This window comes from Trachypithecus francoisi, unplaced genomic scaffold (genome assembly GCF_009764315.1).
Source record: "Trachypithecus francoisi isolate TF-2019V2 unplaced genomic scaffold, Tfra_2.0 Lachesis_group3, whole genome shotgun sequence".
Lineage (NCBI taxonomy): Eukaryota > Metazoa > Chordata > Mammalia > Primates > Cercopithecidae > Trachypithecus > Trachypithecus francoisi.
The window spans coordinates 5,908,351-5,936,124 of record NW_022681468.1 but is presented as its reverse complement, the minus strand read 5'-3'; the positions used below and the strand labels follow the sequence as shown (position 1 = coordinate 5,936,124).

The following is a 27,774-nucleotide window of genomic DNA, read 5'->3' as shown; positions in this document are numbered from 1 at the left end:
AGTTTCCTCATATGTAAAGCAGGCATGGTCAAGTACCTACCTCTTGGGTGAAGATTAAATGAGCTATTAATAAGTATAAAAAGCTCTTCAAACTCTGCCTGGCGCATACTAAGTGCATGCTAAGTGCTGTGCTCAGTTTGCAGACTGATAACGCCGTGCTGGATGTCCTTGTCGCTCTGCGTCTCTTTGCGCTGTGCAAGTATTTCTGTAGGAACAATTTCTAGGAGTGAACGTCTGGGCTGAGACTCATGTGCATTGAAATGCTGGGTACATATTGCCAGAATGCCAACTGAGAAGTCACACCTAGTTAGACTGCAGACATAGTGTAAAGTTGATGAGAGAAGCTTCGTGGGATGGCGTGGCCTTCTAATGGTATCTTAAGGAACTAACAGAAGTTCCGCCGGAATATTTTGATATGGTCTCTCCCAATCCAGCCATTCCTCGGACCAGGTGGCTCCTGAGCCACCCCGGGCTGTAGGATGGGCGTGAGAGGTGCTAGAGAGTCACAAAACTCAAGTTGCCTGAGCTGGGGGCCTAAAGCAAACACAGCCTCCGCACACGGTCTTGCTGGGGGGATTTGAGTCTTGGTGTGGAGTGGGAGGGATGGGGAGTTTCCACTTTATTTAAAGGGAACATGAGTTCAAATGTGAATATCTTGATCTAAGGGAACACAGTTCAGCTTCTGTGCTCTGTTCAGCAGAAACTTTTACTTGGGGGCTTGCTGGCCAGGCTGATCTCAGATCTCTGGCCCAGGGACCCCTACCGCAGCCTGCCAGGAATGTGGCCTATGGGGATGAGGCCATCTTGACTTGGCACAAAGCATTCCTAGAAATCATTCAAACCCTGTTTCTGCCGTTCATTGCCTTCCCCCGGGTTCAGGACCCAGGTGCGGCATAGACTTCATCATATGCAAATGAGTGATGGTTTCCACCGAGCGCCCCAGCCCCCTTCCCCAGAGATCTAAGCTGCAAAGCAGAGGGTGGCCCAGGAGGTGCTCCAGAAAAGTTGTAGGCTAAGCTGCTTCCTTCCTGCCTTCTGGTCAAACACATACCCTCACACAGTTCTTGTGCCTTCAAGTTCCTAATTCACAGAATACACAAGGACTTGGGATGCAGCCAGGAGGAGTGACCACGGGCTGCCCTGCGTCTCCCAGGTTCCTGGAGCTGTGTGGCTAGGGGCCCCTTGGAGCCAAAATAGTTTCTCATTGTGATTTCTGACCCATAGGCCTAGAACCCCCATTTCTCCTGGCCCAATCACTCACCAGGGAGGACATGGCACACGAAGAGTCAGCACGGCCACCAGATTCCAGGCCCTTGTTACATCTTCGCCTTGTTCATTTGGGGTTGCTTATTTCAAGCCTTTCCCTCCAGGAAGCACTACCTTATGTTCTAAATAAGCCCCATGATGCTACGTGTATAATTTGAGATGCTATGATTGGGATGTGGGAGATGGAGCTAGCGCCTGCCTTCTTCCCCTTCCTGGCCCACATTTCTGTGGCCCTGGGATGGGCAGGAGGGCACCTTCCCATTCCAGGTGGACATGCTCTTCCCCTTAGCACAGGATGGGAGGCCTGCGGAAACCCCTGCCAGGGAAGCAGTTACCGACATGGGAGTTGGAGAGGTCTCACCAGGGAGTGCTGGTGACCTTGGCCCCTTCCCCTTCTCCCCTCGTCTTCCTCCCTCTACCTCCTGCCACCACCCTCACCCTAGCCTCCTGCACAGCCTGGTGGGAGAGGGAAGCTTATATAAGGTTCCCTGGCCACTTCCTGACCTCCTCAGTGGGGATCTTCAGCCTAGGTCCACTCAGATTTCTACAAATTAGGGCCCCAGTATGAGCTGTGGAAACCAGCCCTAAGTCTGGGCCTGGGTCATGCCTGCTGTTCAGGGTTTACGGGAGGGCCCTTTGTATAACTCCAAAGCAGGGGTCTGGGATTACACACTCAAGCCTTTCAGGAACAGCTCAGGCTGGGCAACCAGACAGTTTTGCTTGGATCTCTGGGGCGGCCACGTGGCCATACATTCAATGCTCTGAGATGCCTTTGCCCTAAGCTAGACAGGAAGTGACTTACAGCTGAAAACAGGATTTGAATGACTTCTGCTCCAGGGAGGCCCCTCAGTATAAACAGTGAGAATTTCTGGGAAATGTACAGAAGGCCAGACTCGCGGGAATGGATGTGGGCCCAGATTCCCGACGTTCCCACTGAAGTGAGGGGTACCAGCTCTTCCTGAGCATCCCAAACCTCTGCGGGCTCTCCTGGTGGTTAAATGACAGTGTCTTACTTCTCATTTCATCCTCCAGGGAGAGCATTCACTCAGTCTCAGGGCCTGGGCTGAGCAAGCTACCCATCTAAGCTCTAAGCAGAGGTGTGCAGAGTGGAGCCTGAACACACTAGGCGTGCAGTTCAGCCCCCTGGTTGGCTCTGAGCTCAGTGAGGCAGGGTGCTTGTCCCATCACTTGTCATTTTATCCCTGGCCATTGGCATGTAAAATAATGCCAGCCCTAGGCACCCAGGAAGTGTTTCTTGAATGGAATGAATGAATGGATAAGTAAAACAATCTGGAATTGTCTTTTAAAGTTGACAGAACTCAGGCTAAACATGCAAACGCTCTGCTGGTGTATTTTGGAGGAGCCCGTTCTGAGTGTGCCTGGCCTGGCTTCCCTGCCTAGGTTCCCTGTGCCCCCTGCTCCAGAGTTCCACCTCCCTAGCCCTGGACCTTGACCCTTAATGTCCCTATTTAGTTGAGTAATGTGGGAGGCTTTTAGAAAATAGTCTGTCGCCAGGCACGGTGGCTCATGCCTGTAATCTCAGCACTTTGGGAGGTTGAGGCAGGAGGATCTCTTGAATCTGAGAGTTCCAGACCAGCCTGGGCAGCATAGAGAGACCCTGTCTCTTAAAAAAAACACAAAACAATCAATCAAACAAACAAACAAACAAACTTGATGTGGTGGCAGGTGCCTGTAGTCCCAGCTACTTGGGATGCTGAGGCAGGAAGACTGCTTGAACCCAGGAGTTTGAGGCTGCAATGAGCCATGATTCCACCACTGTACTCCAGCCTGGGCAACCAAGTGAGACCTCGTCCCAAAAAGAGATAAATAAAAAGAAAACAGTCTGCTTTAGTCTGTGTTCAGAGCAAGTCTGTGGCATAAATATCAATTTTCCTGTTTTTGCAGGGGGGAAACCTAGGCCTGGCGGGGCGAAGTGGGCAGGACCCTTCTCAAAGGGCCAGGGTGCTAGTAGCCACTGTCCCTCCCCCACCACCTCCAGGCCCCCATCCCCCACAGTTCACGATTGCAAACGCAGCTTTAGGTTGGGAGCTGGTGGAGCAAAAAGGCCGTTCAAAGGCAGCCTTCATTTGCTTTTCCTTATCATCGCATGTGTGAGGGCAGCTCCGTTTACCTAGAGGCAGTCGTCTTTGAGCTCATCCTTTCCGCAAACACCTAAAGGGTATGTTGAACATTTGAGCCCCTGTCTCAGAGGGCGCAGCGTTTGCACAACATAAGCCCCGGCAGCTCAGTAGACGGGTGTGGGGGGTAGACTCAGGTTTCTGGGCGAAGCACTGAGAGCCAAGGTGACTTGCGGTGTTCTGGGATGACCTTTGGTGGCCTTCGGTCCCGTCCAGTGACCTGGGGTGGTGGAGTTACCCCAAATGGGAGGAAATGAACTCTGGGTAGGCTGAGGCTGCAGGACGTGTTGGCATGATGGCTATAGAAAGTGCATGCATCAGGGGCTGGTGCACTTCTCGGTTGCTCTGAGAATCTTCCACTGCCCTGGCCTGGGATTCCCAGGAAGGGCGGGTGGTGGAGGCTGGAGAGGCGCACAGCGCTTGTCAGCCAGGCCTGGAGCTGTTCCTGCAAACAGGAGACCGATGTAAAGGTTCTGAGCTCTGCATTCTTGTGGAGTAGGTGGCACTGTGAGGCCTGCTCTCCTTGGGGCAGTGGGGCTGTCTGCAGGAGGAGGGAGGATGCCACTTGGGTTACTGAGCACCTACTGCCTCATTTAACCTTCTCAACACCCTTGGGGGGCAGGTACTATTATCCCTGTTTTGCAGGTGGAGAAATTGAGGTGCGGAGAGGTGACAGGATCCTAGCCAAAGTCAAGTGGTGGTATCAGAATTCAAGCCAGGCCATCTGAGTTTGGAGCCTGTGTTCTCACCCGCCTTGCCTGATGGCCTCTTCACTGCCAAATGTCCCATGCCAGGCTGCAGAGTCCCCACCCCAACCAGGAACAAGAGAGTCACAGGAAAGACGGCAGGGGCAGGCCAAGTGTCCTGGGAATATTTTTATCTGGAATATTTGTTTTCCCACTGAGCTTGTAAATGACATCTCAGATTCCACACTCTGAGACAGGAAGTCTTAAATAGGAAGACAGCACCCTAACCCAGCCCTTGTTGGCCACGAGGAGAGAGGGCGAGGGGCCGGGCGGCTGTGTTCGGGTGGTCAGCCTGGGCTGCTGATGACCAGCGAGGCTCAGCCAAAAGGCCTGGAGTGGGTACGCTTGTTTCTCTTTTCCCTCTGACCGATTATGGGGACTGGCGGGGCCCGTCCCCAAAACCTCAGCGGGGCGCAGCTGTTTTGCAAGGCATTTCAGAGGAAGCATTCAAGGCTGTTCCAGACTGTCCCACGTCCGTGGGAAGGGAAGGGCAGCAAGGCACCCATGGCACAGGCCTTTGCTCATGGACCTAGCTGACACGTTGGATTAACTATTTTAATTTTTTTTTTTTTTTTGAGACGGAGTTTCACCCTTGTTGCCCAGGCTGGAGTGCAGTGGCACGATCTCGGCTCGCTGCAACCTCCTCCTCCTGCGTTCAAGCGATTCTCCTGCCTCAGCCTCCCTAGTAACTGGGATTACAGGCATGTGCCACAATGCCTGGCTAATTTTGTGTTTTTAGTAGAGATGGGGTTTCTTCATGTTGGTCGGGCTGGTCTGGAACTCCTGACCTCAGGTGATCTACCTGCCTTGGCCTCCCAAAGTGCTGGGATTACAGGTGTGAGCCACTGTGCCCGTCCAAACTTTATTTATTTATCTATTTATTTATTTATTTACTTATTTTTGAGATGGAGTCTCGCTCTGTCACCCAGGCTGGAGTGCAGTGGCACCATCTCGGCTCACTGCAACCTCTGTCTCCTGGGTTCAAGTGATTCTCCTGCCTCAGCCTCCTGATTAGCTGGGACTACAGCCACCTGCCACCATGCCTGGCTAATGTTCGTATTTTTAGAAGAGACAGGGTTTCACCACATTGACCAAGCTGGTCTTGAACTCCTGATCTCAAGTGATCCGCCTGCCTTGGCCTCCCAAAGTGCTGAGATTACAGGCGTGAGCCACTGTGCCCAGCCAGATTGACTTTTACAAAATTACAAAATAAAATTTTTCTTCTTACAAAATCAATGCAAACTACATGGAAGACAAGAAAGTCTCTTCATCCCCACTCCATGTCATATGGCTGGGGCCTGCCATGAGGACAGCACACGTTTTCCCCCATTTAATCTTCTCAACTGAAGAAGGTATTTTGTCCCCATTGTACAGATCATGACAATGAGGTTCAGAGAGGTTAAGCCACCAACCCAAGACCACACAGGTAGCAAGTGGTCTCGCATCTGCAGGCTGATCTTGGGGCCCAAACCTTCAATCACCAGGCAAGACTGCTGGTCGCCTTGTGAGCTGCACTCAGTGGTTTGAAAGAAAGACTGCAGTCAGCATTTGTGACACTGTGCTTATGGGGTGGTCAGCCTGCCCACCAGGTGCACGATGTGTGGCTCGGTAGACTCTGGGCAGCACAGGCCACTGCATGGAGTGGCCCTCGCCCTGCGCTGCCATGTGCCATCCTCTGTTTGATTCTCATCTCCTTTCAGCATCAGAAAACAGTGGCAGGCAGCGGTGGCAGACAGCGGTAGTAGGCAGTGGTGGCAGACAGCAGTGGCAGGCAGCGGTGGCAGACAGCAGTGGCAGGCAGCGGTGGCAGACAGCGGTAGTAGGCAGTGGTGGCAGACAGCAGTGGCAGGCAGTGGTGGTAGGCAGGGATGGTAGACTGCCATGGTAGGCAGTGGTGGTAGGCAGTGGTGGTAGGCAGTGGCAGGCAGAGGTGGTAGGCAGTGGTGGTAGACTGCCATGGTAGGCAGTGGTGGTAGGCAGTGGTGGTCGGCAGCGGCAGTAGACTGCCGTGGTAGGTGGAATGCATCGTGCTATCTCCCAGGGATTGTCACCCCTCATGAGCTTCTGAGTGACTCTATGAAGCAAGAGTCCCGTGGATTTGGGCTTTTTGGAGAAAGTTAAAGGAGATTCCTACCTTTGCTGGTACCCTTCTCTGGGCGTGGACTGTGACATGGACATCAGCAAACTTAGGCTCAACGAGGGAGGATTGTGTGCCCCCTGGAACCCCTGACCACTGCCTCTCTGTGCACGGGCCTCTAATCACAGTGCATCTCCTATGCACCCTTGGCTCCACCAGGAGTTGGTGGCTTCTGGGTTAGCTCTGAGACAGAGGTATCACCAGGCTTGGCTCAGGGAGGCCGACTTGTGTGCTCTGGAGCCATCCAGACCCTGAATGTTTAAACTGAAAGTGCGCCCAGCATCGGCCCCCTTCCCTTCGACATTAAGACTTAAGACATTTCGGCCGGGCGCGGTGGCTCAAGCCTGTAATCCCAGCACTTTGGGAGGCCGAGACGGGCGGATCACGAGGTCAGGAGATCAAGACCACCCTGGCTAACACGGTGAAACCCCGTCTCTACTAAAAAAATACAGAAAACTAGCCGGCGAGGTGGCGGGCGCCTGTAGTCCCAGCTACTCGGAGGCTGAGGCAGAGAATGGCGTAAACCCGGAGGCGGAGCTTGCAGTGAGCTGAGATCCGCCACTGCACTCCAGCCTGGGGGACAGAGCGAAACTCCGTCTCAACAAAAAAAAAAAAAAAAAAAAAAAAAAAAAAAAAAAAAAAAAAAAAAGACTTAGACATTTCTAGTCCTTGTTGAAACCTAGGACAAATGCCTCCTCTAGGAGCCTCTTGGGTGGGGTGGGACTTTTTCAACTGTCAGCAATCTTTTAGTTAAAAAAAAAAAAGAAAAAAAGAGCAAACTTTCCAGTCCTGTTCTACCTGGAACACATTTTCTCCTCTGGGGCCCCTCCCCAGGCCTCTGCAGTTCTCTGCAGTTCTCTGTCAACACAGCGAAAGCCACCCCCTCCCTAGCCGCAGGCAGTTGAATGGAGCAGTTCTTTGCTCCACCGAAGGAAATATTTCCATGGAGTTGGGCCAAGAAAACCCCTTGCTTGAATCTGGGGCTGGCCCACACCCAAAGCCAGGGGGCCCCGGGTCGGGGTGGGATGGGGCAATGTGGCTATCTTTTCCTAGTGTCAAGATGTGACTTCTAAAATCCCAACCCATGGCAGTGGTCTGCTTCACTAAGACCCCGTTCTTGGCCTGCTTTGTCTTCTCGTAAATGGATTTCTCTAGGTCGCTCCAGTAGGAATGAAATCATTGAGGTGCACTTTTTTTGCTTTTACCAGCTTGGAATTTGTTCACCTCTGTGACAGGTTCAGGAGAGTCCTTCCAAAAATTGGGCACGGCTAGGGGACTGCCACTGGCACCCGTCTCTGTGCTCACCCCACATCTACCACCCATGCATGAATGCCTCTGTCCAGGAACTAGGCCTTATAGTATGCAGGACATGAATCCTGGGTCTCTTGATTTTTATTTACTTAATAAAAAAAGATTTTTTAATTGAGGTCAATAAGGAAGAGGCTAAAATGGTCACTTTTCTTGTACTGTTACATTAAAACGATTTTTAAAAAACAGTTATGTCGCCCAGGCTGGCCTTGAACTCCTAGGCTCAAATGATCCTCCCCACTTCAGCCTCCTGAGTAGCTAGGACTATAGGCACATGCCACTATGCCTGGCTTTGGACTGCAGCATTAAAACACACACATACACTCTCTCTCTTTCTCTCTCTCTCTCCGAGGAATACATGCCAGTAAAGGAATTCGTAAAAGCAGAAAGGAAGAAGAAAAATCACTCAGAATGTATTCATCCAGCACAACTAATGGTACCATCTGGGGGCATTGCATTCCAGCTCTTTTTCATTGGCACTAGTTATAAAAAGTACTCCCAAAGAGCAATGTCCCCTGCTTGTCCACATACCATGCTCCTCCAGAGGCTGATGAGGAAAAGGGCAACTCTGCTGTTGAACATTTACTCTTGGGTTACTGTTGGTCAATGGGGAACGGCTGGAAGTCTAGCTAGTTCAAACACACAGATGCGCTGCCTTGAAACCCAGCAGTCTACCTGGAATTAAACTTCATCCTTGGCCTTCTGTGAAAGGCGTTGAACTTTATTTGTCTTTTAGTATCTACAGTTTGGCAAACTCTTCTATGCAAGGTTGGGGCTGAGCCCAGAACTCTGGTTTTAAGGGGAGCAGAGTGTTCCCGGCACTGGGAGCTGGGGTCAGTGTGTTTTCTAGAAGAGCCGCTGTCAATTTCAAGGTCCCAGAAGATAGGCCTGGTGTGTTTGATCATTTCCTCCAAATCCTTGACTACTTGATGTCAAGCCTCACCTCTTATGAGAGGCAGAAGTTGTACTTGACAATGACAGGCTTCCCCTTGTCCCACAAGAAGGAAAAACTCAGCCCCATGGAAGACTGCCCATGTGCTCAACTGCTTCTCCGACTTGAGCTGAGGTCTATGGCAGAGTGGGAGGGGGTTCAGCAATGTTCAGGGGTTTGAATGACCAGTGGCTGTCACTAGAACTGGGGATTGGGACTGCAGTGGCAGTTTACATACGAGGAAGCCGAAGCAGCCTCCCTATCCCTGCAGCCCCCTGGGGGGAGTGCGGAAGAGGGGCTCAAGAGATTTCTGGTGCATGCTAAATTTCAGGGGTACGCGGAAAACTGGGACATTGGCTTAGAGGGGGAGGCACTTGGGGTTTGCTGTTTGTAAACGTTCGGAGTATGCTTTTTGAGAAGAGAGTGCGTTTAACCATGCCTGGGAGATGGGTATAGGAGGACCTTGTCTTCATTTCCTGGCCGGCTCGTAGGAGGTTTGTCCCCTTGCCCATAAGTATGTACATGTGGATAGGAGGCTGCTCACACGGCTTTTGAGGGTTCTCAAGTATGAATTAAAAAAAGAAGAAAAATGTGTGCTTTGAATTAGATCTATGTGAAAAAAAAAAAAGGCAGCGAGCTAAGCCATGCGTCTGGGACACTGGCTCGCCTCCAGGATTTCAGGAGAGTTGGGTTTCAGCATGCACAGAGAGAAAGTGCTCCATTTCTCAAACCTGGATTTCCTTGTCTGTTTTCCCCTATAGATACAAATCTGAGCCCTTGAATGGCCTTTCTGAGCGAGGAAAGCATGTATAGCATTGCTCAGATTGAGAAATAGTTCAGATCCAAATATTACCATAGGTTTGGCTCCTTCAAGAATTCTTCCATTGCTTTGGACCAATAAATATTTAAAAAGTTAGGTTCTGAGCTCCAGAAAAGCCAACAAAAACATTTAAACATATGGATTTTTTAAAAAATTGTGGTGAAACCATGTTCAGTGGAGATTAGTTTGCAGCAGTCTTTTCTTTCTTTGTCTCGCATTCCCGCCCCCCCCCCCCATCATTTTCTTTCTTTCTTTTAGGAAGCCAGAAGGGTAAACATGTTGCCATGGAGTTCTGTTTAAAATAAAATACAATGGAAAGAAAAGCAGCATGATGAAGTAACCACATGGACTGCAGGATACACCTGATACTAATTACTGTCATGCAGAATGCTCTGGAAGACATTTGACTCGCCTGATGTATACATTCAAATCAAGCAAAGTAGGACTGGAAGACTCCTTGGGGACCATCTTGTCCAAGTCTTTCCTTTTTCCAGATGAGGAAGTAGGGGCCCAGAGAGAGGGAGGGCCTGGACCTCAGCCTCCCAGCGCGGAAGGAGAAGAGCCGGGATTCAAACCCATGGTGCTTTGTAGGAAACCCATAATTTCCACGGTCTTTTCCCTTCAGCTGTCAGTAAGGCCCTGAAAGAGAAGAGTGGGGTTTACTGTGAACCTCGAAGGAGCAGGCTCAAGGGCCAGAGGGCCCAGAATAGGGCAGGACTGGCTTCTCACTGGGAGGCTCAACTTCCCGCAGGGGTGCCAGGCCTGGAGGGGAGAGACTGGACATTGGGCGTCTGGAAGTTTCTCCTTCTAGGGGCTCCAGGAGCACCCCAACAGAGGCCTGGGGCTCCCACCAGAACGTCAACTCATGTCCTTTTGGGGCTGCAGGGCTGACGCGGGCTAGCACTGTGTCTACGACAGCCCTCCGGGCCCCCGGGTGCGTGGCTGCGGATGCTCTCTGGCGGCCACCACAGTTCCCACGCGCGGAGGGTGAATGCGAGCCCCTTGTCAATACGCGCCCCTCGCCTCTGCCCCCGAGAGGCTAGCAACCGGGCCTGCCGACGTTTGATTGGCCGTGGGGGCCTGACGACAGGGGCTCCTGGTTGCTGATTGGCCCCGGCCAGCTCTGGCTGTTTCCTAGCTATTAATACTGTGGCTAATAAACGTTCTCCTGTTGACGCGGGTGCTCGGAGCCATGATTTTTTGAAGCGTTCTTGACGTCTGTGGCTGATGCGGGCGTTTCTGCTGTGCAAGGCCTGCTTCCGGGGCTCTAGTCCCTGGGGTTCCTGGCAAGCTCCACAGGCTGAAAAGGGGGGTGTTTTCTTTCTCCCTGAAAGAAAACGCGTTACCTGACATGTTAAAGCAGCGCCCCACGAGGACCCCAACGTCCCACCTTTTTATCTCCCCAACAGTGCGCCTGTTTGTGCAAAAATGAGCTCCCTGCTCGCCCTCCCAAGGCTCAGCGTCTCTAGTGACCTGACGGTCAATGTTCACTTCCCTAGTCGTTAGCTGTGGACGTAGAAATAGCCTTTCTCCCTTCTGTTCAGCCCCGGAATCTCCCGTCTGATTTACAGTCACCTCGTGGGATCGTTGGGCATGGGGGGCTCCCTCTGACACCACTTGAGCCCCCCAAAGAAGTGCGGGGGAGCGGTTCTGACTTGATGCCCTCGTTGGGGCCTCTCTGCTGTCCTCTTTGGGGCCCCTTGGTCATCCTCACCCGCTTTCTGTCACCGGGCACTCCATCCTTGTCCTCCCGGCTGCCACCCACCTGTCACCCTAAGATAGATCCTCGGTCCTTTTCAACAGCATTTTGACCTTTGCGAGAGGACATTTGATTGACGGCCCCGCACGCTCTGCCACTCAGAGCCGGGCAGAGCTGCCGAGGGCTCCCACCTGTTAGGGATTAAGTCTCATGTGCCAGCCCCGGAGCCGAGGCCGCGGCGGGGCTCGGCGCAACATGTGTCGCTGCCTGTTTTTCGGGGTGGTGGTGGCGGTGGGGCTCTTTCAAAGGGCATGTGTGTGGGGATCACCCCAACTTTGAGGAGTAGCCCAGGCATCTCCACATGGGACACAGTCCGCCCTCTAAAAGTACTTTGCTTAGAGGGCACGACTCCTGTCTGGATTCTTATTACAACCCTGGTGTGTGTGCAGGGGGGTACCCCTCGTTAAGGTGGAGGAAACGGACCCCGTGGAAGAGGAAGGGGCATAGCGGGTTCCGTGAACAGGAGTTGTAAGCGGCAGAGCCCGGGACTCACAGCCAGGTTTTTCTGACTCGGAGACGTGGAGCTCTGTCTCCGGTGTCAAAGAGAACCAGTCAGAAATGCATGGGTGGGCTGGGAGGGGGTGACAGCCTCCGGCTTACATCTGGGAACCAGTTATGTCGCCCGGGCGTTTTATTTTCCTGAACAATAAGAGAAAGCATAATTTTCTTTCGCTAAGCCCGCATCCTCCGATGGATGTTCCGAAACCGCCAGGTGTGGAATCTGCGCCCCGACAGCCCCACCTTGGCCCTCGGCCGCCTGAGGACGGCCAGCCCTCGGGACCATTCCCCCCACACATTGTGCCCGAATTCACCCTGCCTGGCGAGTCGAGCTCACGCAGGGAAAAAGCACCCGTGACCACAGGGTGTTGGTCATGGCGGCCAGGGGCACTGCGGCAGAATTTTTTCCTCCCTTCTTTGCTGCAATCTGGGTGCGGCTAGAGCAATTTGTCATAGAATCTGGGGGGCTCATTTTTCCGGCCAATCACTTTTAGAGAAATGAGCGCATTGCAGCAGAATGCGCTGACGTCAGAGACCACCCCTTCTGCGCCTCCATATAAACCCCACCCAGCCAGCCCCTAGCGCAGACGGCGGAGAGCGGAGAGGGAGCGCGCCTTGGCTTGCTGGCCTTGGCTGCGGCTCCTCGGGAGAGCTGGGGCGCCCACGAGAGGATCCCTCACCTGGTGAGTGGTTGGCCATCCTTGCTGCAAAGGATGTGCCAAAGGAAGACGGCATCCCCTTCTGGGATGGGCTCTGTCCTCCTGGACACGCCGAGAGCCTGATCCCGGGTCCTACTGCTGGAGGCGGCCACTTCGCCTGGTCCCCGAGTGTCCGCAACAAAATTTTCAGAAGGAAAATCTTGAGGCACATTTCCCTGGGGGGAAGTCAGGGCTCCTCTCTGGGGGGTCTAGTCCTTGAGGGTGGGCTGGGTGGTAGGGACTTCAGAGGAGTGGGAGGAATCAGACGGAACCCCTCTTGGATTCGGGTGTGTGGCAGTCACTGGGGGGCGAACCCCGGATTTCCTGTATTGGAAGCCGCCTCTAGAATCGCGTTAATAGTGGGAGATATGGCGGCGATGCCTTCTGCATGCCCCATGAATTAGGGGGGGAAGCACCCGAATAGAAGGGTCTCCCGGGCATATTTTCCTTGCCAGCTGTTGGCCGGGTTTTTGGTGGATCGTGGGCGGGAGGAGTGGAGGTTCCTCTTCACGAGGTTTTCCGAATCCAAATACACAGGTTTAGTGCAGTGTGGACCCCAGGCAAAATGTAGAGTAAAATTTCTACCCGATATCATCTGGTTCTGTCCTGATCAGCCACTTTCACAGTGGAGAGAGATGGCGCCCAAGTGCAAACCTGCCAGTAGCCCCCTAGGATCAGTCCCTGCGGAAGGGGGTCGTGGGATTGGGGACACAGGCAGAATAGATGCAGGGGGTGGGTTGCGGCAGAGAGACGGCCGTATCCTTGGGTCTGGGAAGAGGGAGGAGAGAAATGCAGAAAAGAGGTGTGTTGCTGGGGTCTGGATGCTGGGAGCTGGGGATGGGGGGCCGCGGGGGTCTTCAGAGCGTTGCGTGGTGGTCACTCGAAAATCCTGACATGTTGCAGGCTTGGACTTTTGGTCAAGTTGCCTTTTGCCATTTCCTTTGTCCGAGTCAAGCCCCCCCAGGCCGCCCCCTCCCACCCTGGGCTGGCGGGCCTGGTGGGGGCGCAGGCGGGTGGCTACGTGGCAGGTTTCTAGAAGGTTTCCTGGCTGGCCGCGAGAGGGCGCTGGCGGCACTGCGGAATTTTGGGGGGCGGGGTGGGGAGGGGAGGTGGCCTTTGTTCTCCTGGTGGAGGGGGTCGGGCGCGGGATCCACTGGAGGATCCTGAATTCATTTACCCAAGAGGGAACAGTTTCGAGACCCCCGGATTCACTGCGGAGCGGCCGCAGAGGCTGGGGTCGGCCTTGGTGCCGTGGCTTCGGGTGTCGTGGAGGCGCACAGAGGCACGTTAGTTGATTTCCAGTGGTTTTTTATTTCGGGGGTCTTAGGAAAGTGCGGCTTATTTGAGCAGGATGGAGAGAGAGGCAGTGACAAGGTCAGTGAGGCGCCATCACGCGGGGTCTAGAAATTGTTGCTGTGGCGAATGAGGGAGGCACGACTTTTAGGGGCGCGATGTCGACGCCTGGGGGCGAAGGCGGGGAGCGGCAGGGTGGCCCCCTTTGCGTTACTTTCCAGCGATGTCACAGGTTCTGTCTCTCGTTCCGAGACCACCCACATGCGTGACAGCGGTGTCTGGAGGACTGGGTCTTTCTGACTTTAGTGAACGTGTGTTTAATTAATTGGATTGCCGAAGGTGGGAGTTGGGATTTCTGCGTTTCCCTGTAGCAGGCGGAGCGGCGCTCCAGAGGGGCCTGGCGCGGTCTGCTGGGTGACCCACGTTCCTCCGGGGCTGGGGCTGGGTGACTGGGGGCGCAGGAGGCTCCTGGTGCGGGCGGGAGGCGCTGTGCCACGGCCACAGGTGGGCTCTGGCTGGTGTTGACTGGAGAGGTGTCGAGGGGGCGTAGCGACCTGGCGCGGTGGCCTGGGGTGGGCTGTGGAGCCTTTCCTAGCCTGAGACCTGCTGGGCACCCCCTGTCCATCCTGGCCCGCCGGCGCGGGCGGGGGCCCCGCAGGTGGCTGCGCTCCTGGTTTACGGGTGCGGGCCGCGCGCCCCCTAGCGGTGTGTGCCTGCCACGCTAACTTGGGTTTTGAGTTGCGCACGCGCACACAGCTAACACTTGTGACTTGTCAATCAAATCATCCTTACCCCCTCCCACTCCTCTCCTCCACCTCCCATTTCTCCTCTACCTCCGCCCTTTCTCATTTCCTCGTCCCTCCTCCCCCTCCTATTTTTCTTCTCCCTCCTCCCTCTTTCATCTTTTCTCTTCCCTCCTCCCGCTTCCCCCCTCATTTTCCTTATCTCTCTTTTCTCCTCCCCCTCCCTCCTCCCCTCTCCCTGACCCCCCCTGCTTCCTCCCTCCATACCCCTCCCTCTTCCCTCCCAGCCCCTCCGTAAGCCTTCCTCACTCCTCCCCTTTGCCACTCCTCCCTGCCTTTCCCTCCGCCTGCCCCCTTTGGCTCTCTGCTGTTCCGGTGCTGGCCATTAGAGGTCAGGAAGATGGTTTCTAACCTGCCGCCCTCCCATGCCATAGGGTCTCTCCTCAGGGATGACATCATACGTCCACCTCCTTGTCTTCAAGGACCACCTCCTCTCCATGCCGAGCTGCTACCAAGGGGCCTGCTGCCCATCTACGCCTTACGGTACCTCAACCCTCCTGCTATTGGTTCATATTCAACATGCTGGGTAGACTCTCCCAACCCCGCCACTGTCCTTGCACCACCCCCAGACCCACTAGCAATTAAAAGACAATTTTAAATTTTAACTAATCAGCTTTAATTGTAATTAATTAACTTAAACTGTAATTATGATCTAGGCTTGGGCTTTTAAGCAGGTTCTCTAACCTTTGATCAATTGCAGAGGGCACTAGGAGCACGGATTCCTGGATCCCACCAGCATACAAAGCAGCCACTGACTGACCCCCAGGACCAGGATGGCAAAGGATGAAGAGGACCGGAACTGACCAGCCAGCTGTCCCTCTTGCCTAAAGACTTAAACCAATGCCCTAGTGAGGGGGCATTGGGCATTAAGCCTTGACCTTTGCTTTGCTCATGCTGTGACTCTGAGTACTTTCCTATAAGTCTTTGCTTGTGTTTACCTGCTAGCAAACTGGAGTGTTTCCCTCCCCAAGGGGGTGTCAGTCTTTGTTGACTGACTCTGTCATCACCCTTACGATGTCTTGAATGGAAGGATCCCTTTGGGAACTTCTCAGGAGGGGGACCTGGGCCAAGGGCTTGACCAGCATCCTGCTGGCAACTCCAAGGCCCTGGGTGGGCTTCCGGAATGAGCATGTTACTGAATCACCAAAAGCATGCCCCACCTGTCTGGAGATCTTTCTGTCCTTTTCTGGGGAATGGGGTCGATGGGAGCAACCTCCTAGGGTTGTTGTGAGAATTAAATGAGCTAAAAGAGGCCTCAGGCAGGATCTGGCATAGAGGAGGTGATCAGCAAATGTTTGTTGAAAAGGTTTGGCAGGTCAGTCCCTTCCCACCCCTCTTGCTTGTCTTACTCATCTTATTTATTCTCCAACAGCACTCCAGGCAGCCCTTGTCCTCGGGCTCTCCTTGCATCAGGTAGGGGCTTTGCAGAGACCATCGACGGGCTGACTTGAGTAAGAACACGAATTATGCATGTGGCCATTTCCAGAGCACTTTCTATGTGACATGAACATGTGATTTTTATGTAATATGTGTATGTAAACGAGGCAGCCTCATTTCCAGGTGAGGATGAATTTGTTAGTATTGATTTGTGTAATTTAAAAAAGCTGAAAGGAAGAGAGGACCCCCCCCACCCCCGTCCCATGGGGTAGGACTTACATTTACATAAAGAAACTGAAACTTGGGGGGAGGAGTAAGTATTTGGTCACATAGCTGGCAAGAGAAGGGGTTGGAGTTGGACCCAGGGTGCCACGCTAGCTGCCCTCACCCCTGTTTCCCATCTGGCCCAGCATTATACTAAGAGTCCTTTGATTTCAAACCAAATGTTTGACAATGGGACAGTCTGTTTGAGATCCCAGCTGCCTGGGGTGGTCTTGGGGGTCTGGGTGGCCCCAGTGCTGGTACCATGTGCTGGCTTCCCCTTTTAATAACGATGTGACCTTAAACAAGTCGCTTAACTTCTCTAACTTTCAGTTTCTTTCATGGTCTAAATGGAGATTAAAACACACACACACACACTGACACACACACTCTCACACACACACACACCCGTGTATCTACCCCACAGGGCGCTTTTGAAGACCAAATGCTGTAACTACTATGAAAGTGCTTTGTAAATTGCTGTGGAAATTGCAAGCTACTTAACCACCCGAGGCTGTCCCTCCTCGCTCACATGTCCAGCCCTATTCTCCCTTAGTGAGAACAGCACCGAGTAGGTGCTGTGTGTGTTTGTGTTCAATTAAGAAATTCCAGAATAAATAAAAATGAATTAATTCAACAAACATTTTCTGGAGCACCAACAATCTGCCCAGTGTACCAGGCTAGGTATCTGGTACAAAGATAATGAAAACAGTCTCTTGGAACCTAATTGGGGTCCTCATTTGACTAGGACTTTCTTTCGTCCCCTTTTAAGCCAACCAGTTTTGTCCGGACAAGACAAAAACAACTTGGGCTGCTTTAGAGAAGCCCAGCTCGGTGTAGACAATAGCTGCCCAGCCTCTGAAAGGGGCTGATTGGATTATGTGGCAAATGGAGGTGCAAGGATGACTTGGACGGTGACAAACGAAGTGGGCGGAGACCTGCTTTGAGTTAATCCAGGCTATTAGGAGAGGACCTTTTGTCTTCCAGAGACTGGCAGCTTTTACCAGTGGTTTTTACATCCTTAATGTTCAGGACGAATAATTTATGGTCAGTGAAAATCCAGGCCCCAGTGAGATTCGAGTGGGCTGTAAAATCGAGAGTCCTGCTCCCAGTGAGTAATGGTAGTGAATGTTTCTGTCACTTTTTGCAATTGTCCATTCATTTGATCCTCACAACTCCCTGTCCTGAGCCAGGGCCGGCCACTGCCACTCCCAGGGAAACAGAGGCTGTCAAGAGGCTCTGTAGTTTGGGCCCCACTGGATTATTGAACTCCTGTTCCCTGAGTTCTAGAGGAAGAATTGTACCTGTCTCAGTCCCGGCCTCCTCCAGAAGGCCTCCCTCTGCATTTCTGACTTTGCTCTGCCCACAGCCTGGAGCCTCCCAGGTCCCTGCTGTCATCTTTTCTAGCCACTACAGCCTCTGTCTTTCCTTTCACAGCCAAGCTTCTTGAAAGGCCTGTCTACACTTGCTGTCTTCCTTCCTCACCTCCAATTTCCTCTTCAACCCACTGCTTCCTGACTCGCTCTACTCCGTGGAGGGGCTCTCACAAAGGTAAAGACTTTTCTGTAGCTTAATCCTTGTCATGTTTTTGGCTCATGGACACAACGACACATTTTCATGCCTTCTCTCACAGGGCTCTGCGGCTCCGGTTCACTTCTGTGTCCTTACACTCCCCTTCACAGAGACGCCTGCTCCCCCTTCTCTCATTCTTAGCGTCCCCGAGGAACTTGCATACCCAGGTCTCTCGACTTCTGGACCTGCTTCTTACCATGCTGTCTTAAGCAGTCAGGAGTCGCTGACCTGGGTTTGAATCCTAGTTAAATTACTTAGTGCTGAGACCTTGGGATAGGTAAACTTTTCCAAGCCAGGTTTATCTCAGTTTCAAAATAGGGTTAATCATCTTTATCTGGCAGGTCAGGTGGGATGTCTCACAGGTAAGCACCAGATGCTATTTGAAGGGCTTGAAGGAAAGTCAATAAAGCATTCATGAGAAAAATACAACTGGAGGCACCGCTAGATTTTCGTATACATTAGGTTCCCATGGGGAGGACTAAAGAGAAGAAAGAAGTGGAAAGGGAGGGGCGTGGAGGAGAGACAGGAGAAGAGAATAACTAAACAAAGGCATTAAAGACACAAAACAAGGAGGAAAGGGAGACTTGGAAAATATTAAAAGCCAAAAACACATCCAAAGACGGTTTCCCCGTACGTTAGGTTGGGCTAAAAGAAAGCAAACGGGAAGAAGGTTTTAAATTGATTATCCCAACGACAAATCCCAGGAAGCTTTCACATCAAATCACCCTATTTTGGGTTTTTAACTCCTTCCATTGAGTTTAACCTCTTTACCTCCCACATCCTGGTAAAAGCTGCCCCCTCCCCACCGCCCCCTTCGCTGGTGATTAAATCCTGAAGGTACACGAAGTATTTCAGTGAATGAATGGTAACAGAAGAGGCCTCCCCTCCCCCTTACCCCGGCAGTGTTTCTCAGTTTTATTCCACTTTCCGTCCTTTTCACTTAATGAACACAGGGCTAATCTTGGGCCTTGTCGAAGGAAGAGGCTGCAGACGTTAATGAGGTTAGCTGCTGGATTCCAATATTCGTCGCGTAAGGAGCCTTCTTTGTCTGCGAAGGAAAAACACACTGATTATCATAATGAGGTGAACTGGCCACGCCGGGCCGGGGCGATGTGGCTTCTTAAGCCACACTTCTAATTTTGGTGATGGAGTCGACGTTTCTTTTGCTCCTCATTTAAGTCTTTGCCTCTGTCCCAGTGCGAAGTCCATTCAGTGGGGTTGAAAGTTGCAGGCAGCTTTGAGAAGGGGGGCTTCGGACAGGGTTGCATTGTAGAAAATGGCTTTGTTCGATCCTTTGCGCAGATGGAACTGGCCAGAGCATTCGTTTCCTCTCTCCAAGAGCTGAGGACCCAGGGGGCCACTGGTGATCAGTTCCCAACTCTAGCTCTCCTCTGACTTGTCTCAGGACCCACTGAGGACATCCCAAACTCACTCAAGATTAACAAGTGGTAGGAAAGTAGTAACTCCTAGGCATGGCCCTAGGGGAGTGACTGCAAAGTGAGTATGCGTGGAATGCCTAGCCAGGTGAAGAAGTGAATATATGTTGGCATCCCAGAGGGCCCCCCATAAGAGGGCATAGTTTGGGGTTCAGATTTGACTCCAGCAGACTGTTGAAACTGGGACACAGGAGGCTAGTGATTAGTCAGGATCAATCAGTGGAGAGGAGATTAAAACTCACATCTGGGAATGTGGCATCAGAACTTGTAGTTCTTTTTTTTTTTTTTGAAACAGTCTCACTTTGTCGCCCAGGCTGGAGTGCAGTGGCGTGATCTCAGCTCGCGGCAACCTCTGCCTCCCAGGTTCAAGCAATTCTCCCACCTCAGCCTCCTGAGTAGCTGGGATGACAGGTGCCCGCCAACACAGCTGGCTAATGTTTGTATTTTCAGTAGAGACGGGGCTTCACCATGTTGGTCAGGCTGGTCTCGAACTCCTGACCTCGTGATCCACCTGCCTCGGCCTCCTAGAGTGCTGCGATTACAGGTGTGAACCCCGGCGCCCGGCCTGTAGTAGTTCTTCTTTTGCCCCTTAATATCCTCACCCACATGTCCTGTGCCCTAACTGAGCCCTCATCCTCTTCTTGTTCTGATCTTTGAGCTCCCTAGAGCCCATAATTCTTTAGAGCAGGTAGGTCCTGAATCTGAAACATGCCCTTATTTGTCCCAAGCTCTGGACATTTCTCACCCCAAGGCAGATCAATCATGATTAGATCACTCCAATTAAACTTAGGCTCCAGTCGGACCTTTAGCCAAATGGAAAAAAACTAGGGGATAAGGCGGGTAGTTGGAGCAAGAAAATGTTATTAGTTGAAACCTTACGGGGCCTTCCTTCCTTGGTGAGTCTGTTGGCTAATGGTTCTCCGACATCGTGAGTTAGAAATGGATACTGTTTCCAAGTTAGCAAAACCAACTCTACCCCAGTGCCCCACGAGAAAGAACGTGGAAGGATCTTCCATTGGCAGGTTGGGGCAAAAGCCTGAGGCAATCTTTCATCCCCTTTTGCCAAGGTGAGACTTTCCCAGTGACCATGATGTAGTTGGCCACTCTGTCTAGGGGAGTGTTCAGATTACGGGTGGACTGGGGTATAGACCTCTGAAGCTGAGATCACACGAAAACCTGGCCTCCCTGCCATGTAGCTGTTGGAGAGTAGAAAAATAGAGCATTCCTGATTCTAAATGAGAAGACTTTCTTAGTAGTAACGAAGAATCGATGGCACCCTCCTCACCCTCAGATACATGGCAATCATTAACATACAGGCCCCAAAGCCACTGTTAGTACTGCAGTAGCTCCTGTGGACAGTCAAAAGCCTGGAGAGGGTGTGGAAGAAATCAGTTAGCCCCGGGCAGGTTCTCTGGGGTTTTGTGCCCAAGGCTCCTGTAGCCTTAACAAACTTTTAAAAGTTAACTCCCCACATCCCCATCCTGCTTGGGTTTCTGGACTTTTCTGAGGCACTGGCAGAGGGATCTCATTGCTTCCTTGAGTGTAGGGGCAGCCCCTTTAACCTGGCTCCTTGAGTCACTGCTTTTTCTGCATCTGTTGCCTTCTTCCTCGCCTGTCCTCTCTCTTAATGTCTCCCTCTCTTTGTCCCTCCCCAATTCCTGACCTGGCCCTCCTGGGGTGCCCTTGGCCAGCCCCATACTTCCTCAGGGTGTCCCAGCACCAGCCTGGCACAGAGTGGGGCTCAGTTAGAGTATGTGGGATGTAGGGTTTTGCCAGGTGAGTGGATGGAAGGACTCGACTGCCACAGCTGAGCCCCCAGGTGGGCCACGCAAAGAGTTCTAGGTACAAAGGCTGGAGGGTGGAATTCATTTTTGAGAGGGGTGTGAGCAGTTTCTGACCCCGGCCCCACTTGAACGGGGGCCTTGCTGGTCGCGTCCTTGCATTCACCTGCGCGGCCATCCATCATCCAACAGTCGATCCTAACTGAGCACATCCACAGCCCTGGCTCTGGCCTGGGCACCTGCCACCGTAGTCCATCCCTTGATGGCCTCTGTGTCCCCAGGAGGGCGGGCCGGGGGGTTGCCCCAGGGGCTGGAGCAGTGGACTCTGGCTCCATAGAGGTCAGGCTGGAGGGTGTGAGGGCAGATTCAAGCTATCCCCAGGGCTCTGCTCTGGTCGGAGCCAGCACCTTCTCCCTCTCTGCCTTCTCTGCCCCATCCCTGATGCTGAGCTGTTCTGGACCCCTGGCCCTGAGTCTCTCAGGACCAAAGTGGGCATGGGAACAGCTGTAGTGTGTGCCCCCGGGCTTTGGCCACAGGTCTCCCTCTCGAGGTGTGGTTGTCACTGCGACCCTTCCCTTGCCATGATGCCTTCCTCCCCCGGGGCTTGGTCCAGCTCCTTAACCCTCTAGTAGCTGCTGGGGCCCGTGTCCCATGCGGAGGACCAGCAGGGGAAACCTCCAGGGAGCATCTGCAGGCTCTGCCTCTGCCCAGCTGCTGACTTGGCTCTCCCTGGTGGCTCTCCAACGGCCAGGTTCCTCACCCACCCGGCACTCCGCTTGCTCTGTCTCTTGAGGTGGGCCTGACCCACCTCCCCTTCTCTGCCTCAATCCCTGGGCTCCGGGGCTCAGCTCCACAGCCCTCTGCCTAGCAGTCTGGTTCTCCCTGCCAACCCCATACCTGTGGTCACCTGGCCCTCTTGAGGTCTGAGTATCACTGCCCTGACCCAGGAGCCACTCCCACTCCAGCTGCCTGTTTCCAGCAGGTTCCCAGTGCCCCCGACAAGCCCCTGCTGGTGTCTCCATCTCCTGCCAAGCATCCTCCAATGCCTCCTCCTGTGGGCCTGGCCTCCGGGCTATGGACAGACTCCTCTCCCTTCCCAGAGACCCCTCGTGATCGTGTCCTGGTGGGTGTTGCCCCTGCCTGCCTTTGTCTCCGCCATGGCCCTGAGAGTCCTGGGCTCTGCCCTGCCTGGTCCCTTGCTCTCCACTCGGTTCTGGGTTTGCGGCTGCCTCTAACCCAACCCGTTGCTTCTTTGCACCTTTTCCTGTCATTGGGCATCCCCCACTAGTCACCCCACTCCACTGGAAAACAAAAAACTGCAGGTGAGGCCAAGCCCCATGTCTTTCTTGGGTGTGTTTGGCTTTTCCGGGATGCTTGTCTTGCCATGATTCTAACTGTCTGCCCTTCCCCAAGGCACGTGGGCCGTGTCCCGGCTGGGTTGGCTGAAGAACTGCTGATGGAAGCGGCGGAAGAGGCCCCAATGGGGCCCACCACCCTGGACCCAAGTCTTCTTCCTGGCGGGCCTCTCGTCTCCTTCGTGGTTTGGGGTGAGTTTCTTGCTTTCTTGAGACACCAGGATTTTATTAGCTCAGCTCATGTCTCTCGTCTCTGATCAAGAGTGTCAGCATTTAATCTGGGGAGGAGGCACCCTGCCGAGGTGAATCCTCTTCACATCAGCCCAAGGGGTCTGGGGGCCGGAGAGCTGCCCGGAGTGGAGACCCTTGCTATACCCAGCAAGCAGGTGTGGGGGTCCACCCTGGCTGATGGCATGCTGTGGGCCGGCGATGGTAAGTGGGGAGTGTCCACCTCCACTCTAGACCCCCGAGAACGGCTCGGGCCAGGCACACAGGAACCCTCAGTACGGTTTTGCTGAACACATTGTCAGAAGGGATCCAGGGGGCACTTGCCCTGCCCACACCCGACCCAAGGACCCATTCAGAGAGGAGGAAATGGGAACGCTTGCCTGCTCCTCAGCTAGGAAGACATATTTTTCCACCAGCCATGGCAGCGTTCCTCTCTGCGAGAACAGTGGTTTCTCACGCGTGAGACTTTGATAATGTCCTTGAATCAAATAGTGGTTTTTGAGCAAGTTCTTCTCTTTCCTCCTTTCCTCACCCCTGAAATTGCAATGAGATGGGAATGTTTTTGTTTGTTTAAATAAAATCAGCAATGGTCAAGAAGAAGAAAGCAGGGGATTGGAGCCACACAATTCACTCGAGGACTCATCATTTGTTTATTTGTGTTTTACTAATTTAAGATGCATCCGGGAGCCGCCCAGGGCTCGGGCTTGGGGTTATTCTGGGGTGCCTAAGGTTGGGCTTTGCACTAAGGACCAGAGGGTCTAGTTGGGTGCCCTGGGAGCACCCATGCAGCAAGGTGGCTTGCACGGCAACCAAGCAAGGTGTCGTGGAGGGCAGGAGGCTCAGGTTTGCATGTTGGACGGCCACGCCAGGGTGAAGGCTGAGCCAGCAGGAAGAGAGGAGGCTCAGCTGAGGCCACTTTCCTTTCTGGTTCCCAGGGACTGATCCTGTGACTCACTCAGGGCGATGGGGTGTTTTTAGAGCCAGCTGCCCTGGGAGGCAGTGTCAGGATCCTGGCATCCCTCATATCTGATGCCCCTGGGGCGGCCATTGGGGTGAATGAGTGCAGTTAGACTTCCAGAGAATCTGGGTGGGCGCTGAGAAAGTTCTGAACCATGGGGTGAGGCTGGCTCCATTCCCCTAGATGTTTATGGAGCCTTGAGGGGGCCCTAGCACTGTCCTTGGCCCAAATGCCAATACTCCTCACTGGAGACCCACACATGGGGTCTCTGAGAAGGAAGTGGATGAACAGAGCTGCACACCGAGTGGGGCCCAGCCTCTAGTCCTCAGCCGTGTGCATGCATTAGCCCGTGTGCAGTTCCCCACCCCCTGTCCCCCGCCCCCCACCCCCCATCCCCACTGCCACCCCCACCCCCGGAGTATCTCTGGTTTCCAGCGCAGCCTCCGTAATGCTCTTTAATCAAACAGAGGATTTGGAGACAGCTCTTCTGCAGCCCTGCCCTTCTCCCCTGAAATTGAAATGGGATGGGGATATTATTTTTAAACAAAATCTGGTAGCGTAGGCAGAGGGGCCAGAGGCGCTCCAACCTGGGGCTGTTGCCTTTGTCTGCTTGTTTCTGCTCTCTGGAGAGCCCCACAGCCTGGAGAGACGGGGGGAGTGTGTGCCCAGGGCTAAACCCAGGGAGGGGGCCCAGGAAGGCTCTGCCCTGTGACATTTACTCCAAGGCTAGCATTTGCTGAGCCACCTGCAAACACAGTGATGTGGAGAAGAGGCCTGGGAGGGGAGGTTTGCACAGGGGCAGGTTGCTGGGGTCCTGGGGGGGGATCGTGTCCCAAGCTTACTAGAATGCATTTGAGTAGCTGGTCTGAGCCAGATGCCATCAGCTCCTGGACTGGTTTCTCAGGGACATCTCAGGACTTTCCCAAGATGGACTAAGCCCAGGGGCAAAGTCAAAGTGAAGGCCAGGGGCACACAGGTGAGGCCCAGACAGGATCAAGCTTTGGCAGCCCCTGGCTCTCAGGGGTTGAAATGGAACCCTCTTTGCACTGAGTTCTATTTCAGGTGCTCATGAGTATTTCGGTCTCAGGCAAACACGTATTTGGGGTTTTGTGTGTCACTAGGTAGAAAATAGGTAAAAATATACCATGTTCTCAATTCAAGAAGTTGAAACCTGACTTACTACGTCAGCCTTGCTGATGATCTTCTCGGGAACTGTTGAAAGGCCATTATTATTATTATTATTTTTTTGAGATGGAGTCTCGCTCTGTCGCCCAGGCTGGAGTGCAGTGGCGCGATCTGGGCTCACTGCAAGCTCTGCCTCCCGGGTTCACGCCATTCTCCTGCCTCAGCCTCCCGAGTAGCTGGGACTACAGGCACCAGCCACCTCGCCCGACTAGTTTTTTGTATTTTTTTTTTTTAGTAGAGACGGGGTTTCACCGTGTTAGCCAGGATGGTCTCAATCTCCTGACCTCGTGATCCGCCTGTCTCGGCCTCCCAAAGTGCTGGGATTACAGGCTTGAGCCACCGCGCCCGGCCTGAAAGGCCATTATTAAGTGCTGAAAGACATGATCATTTTCAGGAAAATTCTATTTTGATGGATTGGCCAATGCCTGAGCCATAGTGAGTAGAGATGAGACCCTGTCTGACCAGGCAGTGAGCCATAGAGGACCCTGTCACCTCGGTGGAGGGCGGTGAGGGGTCTCTGGCCATTTGTCATCGTGCTAAGTGGTTCCTGGGTCCGCCTCTAGTAGGACTCTTCGGGGTGGGTGCAAGTGTCAGGGTAAAGGTGGTGGTCTGGTCTGGAAACTGGCTCTCCTCTCGCACCTGCCCACTCTGGGTGGCTGGGAAAGGAAACCAAGAGGGCAGCTCAGGCCTGAGCTTGTAGAAAGGAAGAAAATGGCCCCTCATTCGCCCACTCGCCCCCACATCCTCTCACCTGCGAGTTGCTCATTGCTGCTTTCAGGGCCCCTGACCTCATGCCTCCTGAGTTGTGATGCAAACCCCAAATGTATTTCCAAGTACATTTCTCCAAATAATGTCAAAACCTGGCAAGACTTAAGGGCAACAGGATGCATGTGTTTCTTATTCTTTCATTTACATGAAATAACTTAAATGTGTTGTTTATGAGCAATCTGACTTCCAGAAAGAATGAAAAGGAATATCTACCCATCTTTAATGAGCTTGCTAATGAATTATTCCTTGCAAAGAGGAAGGGAGCTTTCCATAGAAGGGGGTGTGGAGGGAGACAGATTCAGGTCCCAGAGGGTTAAAGGGCAGTGGCCAATGTGGAAGCCAGCATTGTGAGCTGCAGCGGAAAAGTCCTGGGTTGCAGGAGCGGCTTCTTTTTAGGAGACTGGAATTAATGAGTCGTGAATTGTCCCCTAGGACTGGTTCCCCCTCCTGGCTGTTTCTCTGAGCCCTGTCCCCTCTTCCAAAGGAGGAATAAGGAAGTCTAGCCTGGTCTCCCATCCCCGATTTGAGCGGATGGAAAAGTCTAGAAAAGAGGTGTACCTTTCAAAACGAGGCCTCTCAAGTGTGGGGTTCCTGGTCTGGAAAGGAGAAGGATGAGTCTGCGGTAGGAGACGGTCTTCTATGGACCCCATTCAGAAAGGGCGGTCCCACACCTGGGCTGCCCACAGGTTCTTGGGGAAGTCTAAGGAAAGAGGAGCCACAGAACAGGCTTGCCTCCTTGGCATGGATTGGGTCAGTGTTTCAGAGCCAGGAAAGGTGGGAGTGCAGAGGGCCCCTCGGGGCTGGTGAGAAGCATGCGGCCCCTCCCCTCCCACCTTCCCTCCCAGGAGCCCTGCAGGCACCGCAGCAGGACGGCACATTGCCAGAACAGGGGTCCCAGCTCCAGCCAGATCAGTGGACATGGAGAGACCCCTTATCTGTGCCAAGACGAGCTCTGCGGTGCCTGAGAGGCCCATAGATCTGGAATTCCTAGGACCTTCTGGGTTTGAGTCAGGTCCTGAGGCCAGGGCCTGGGCCCCAATCCTCACCCTGGAAAACTGTGGTCACTTTACTCAGGACAAACTGTGATGAGGACTTGGGACATATCTGTCTGTCCTCTCAGCTCCTGTCACCCCTGAGGCCTTGGCGATCGTGGGCGGCCCGTGTACAGAGCAGGTGCTGGGTCGCTGGGGCCACTGTGGGCCTCCCGACATGAAGGACTGTGTGTGAGAGAGGAGTTCATTAAGGGACAGGATGGTGGTGGAGGGTGTAGCCATGACTTTCTTAATTGCTCTCCAATTTCTTTGAGCTTAAAAATAAATCCAGATGGAGAGTTCTTAAGTCCCCTACCCTGGGAGAAAGGAAGGCTGCCCACCACCTTCGGCTTGCCTCTACTCTGAGCAGTGAATAGGGTCTTTGGCAGGGGCTTAAGGAGGAGACTCTTAGCCTGGGAGCTCCCAGGGCCGTTTCAGATGGAAACAAAGGCTCGGGCCGAGAGGAATGTGGGGGAGCCCCCCGTGGGGAACAGCCACCTGGGGATCATTGGGAGGGCTGAGCGTAGATGAGTTTTCCCAGGTCCTGTGAATGCGCCTTTTCAATGGAAGGTGCCTTTTCTTCAGATGAAAAGAAGAAAACGTCAATTACCTTCCCCTGAAACGGAGTATGTGTGTGTTCCCTCCCAGGGACTGCGGGGGCCCCTTGCCCTTGTGTGTGTCAGGAGCTCTAAGGCTGCACAATGATGCACTTAACCAGCCACCGGGTTCGCGCGACCCTGGGATGCTCACGCTCTCAGATTCTAGGGATTGATGTTGAAAGTTTCTTAGCAAAGGGGAATCAGAGTGGTTGTGCCTGTAAACAAAAATTTGATCAACCGGGGCCTGATGCCTGACATATAGTCAAAGAGACAGAATGGGGCTGCGGGGAGAGATGTCCGGGATGGACAGTTGGGGAAGGAGGACAGTCAGGGGCCAAAGGTTGACCACATGTCTGCTCCAGCCTCCTCGCTCACAGCTGGGCTGTTCCTTCTGCCACTCCAGCCCTTACTCTGGGCCCTCCTGGGAGTGGACACAGAGTGATTCTGTACTCAGGAAGGTGGGGGTAAGGAGCTCAGAAATCCACAGGGCTGCTGTTTCATGGTTAGGGAGGAGAGGAGGGAGTCATCATGGCCCGCAGGGTTGGTGGGCAGCTGCAAGAGAGGGGACCCTTTGGGTTAGAGCGAAACTGTTTGCACCCCCACTGCCCCAGACTGCCATAAGTGTGGGGCCGCTGCGGAGGCACCAGGGGCAAAGTCCCTGCCATGACAGGAGTGGGGCCCGGTCTCGGTCTTGGCTGGTCACTGACTTTGCTGCTGCTGGCTTCCGAGCCTCATTTGTTAAACTGGGTACTAGCCTGTCAGTTCTCCATATTCTCCAAGTCAGAAGGAGCCTGGGAGGTCAGTGCTGGAAAGCAAGGCCCCTGTT

The 27,774-nt window shown here is 53.4% G+C and overlaps 1 protein-coding gene across 8 annotated transcripts in view; it reads left to right on the top strand.

Moving 5' to 3' along the window:
- Window positions 1-12,172: 12,172 nt before the first annotated feature.
- LOC117071380 overlaps window positions 12,173-27,774 on the top strand; it is a 35,978-nt gene continuing 20,376 nt past the window's right edge. The window contains exons 1-7 of one of the 8 annotated variants that reach the window (XM_033191306.1): window positions 12,173-12,286; window positions 14,772-14,880; window positions 15,098-15,810; window positions 17,473-17,586; window positions 18,561-18,690; window positions 21,804-21,947; window positions 22,238-22,371. In XM_033191306.1, the coding sequence (XP_033047197.1) occupies window positions 18,686-18,690; window positions 21,804-21,947; window positions 22,238-22,371 (283 nt within the window). In that variant the 5' untranslated portion in view covers window positions 12,173-12,286; window positions 14,772-14,880; window positions 15,098-15,810; window positions 17,473-17,586; window positions 18,561-18,685. Of the gene's footprint in view, window positions 12,287-14,771; window positions 14,881-15,097; window positions 18,691-21,803; window positions 21,948-22,237; window positions 22,372-27,774 lie in introns of all 8 variants that reach the window. The other 7 variants (XR_004432274.1, XM_033191313.1, XM_033191310.1 and 4 more) reach the window with 7 other exon arrangements.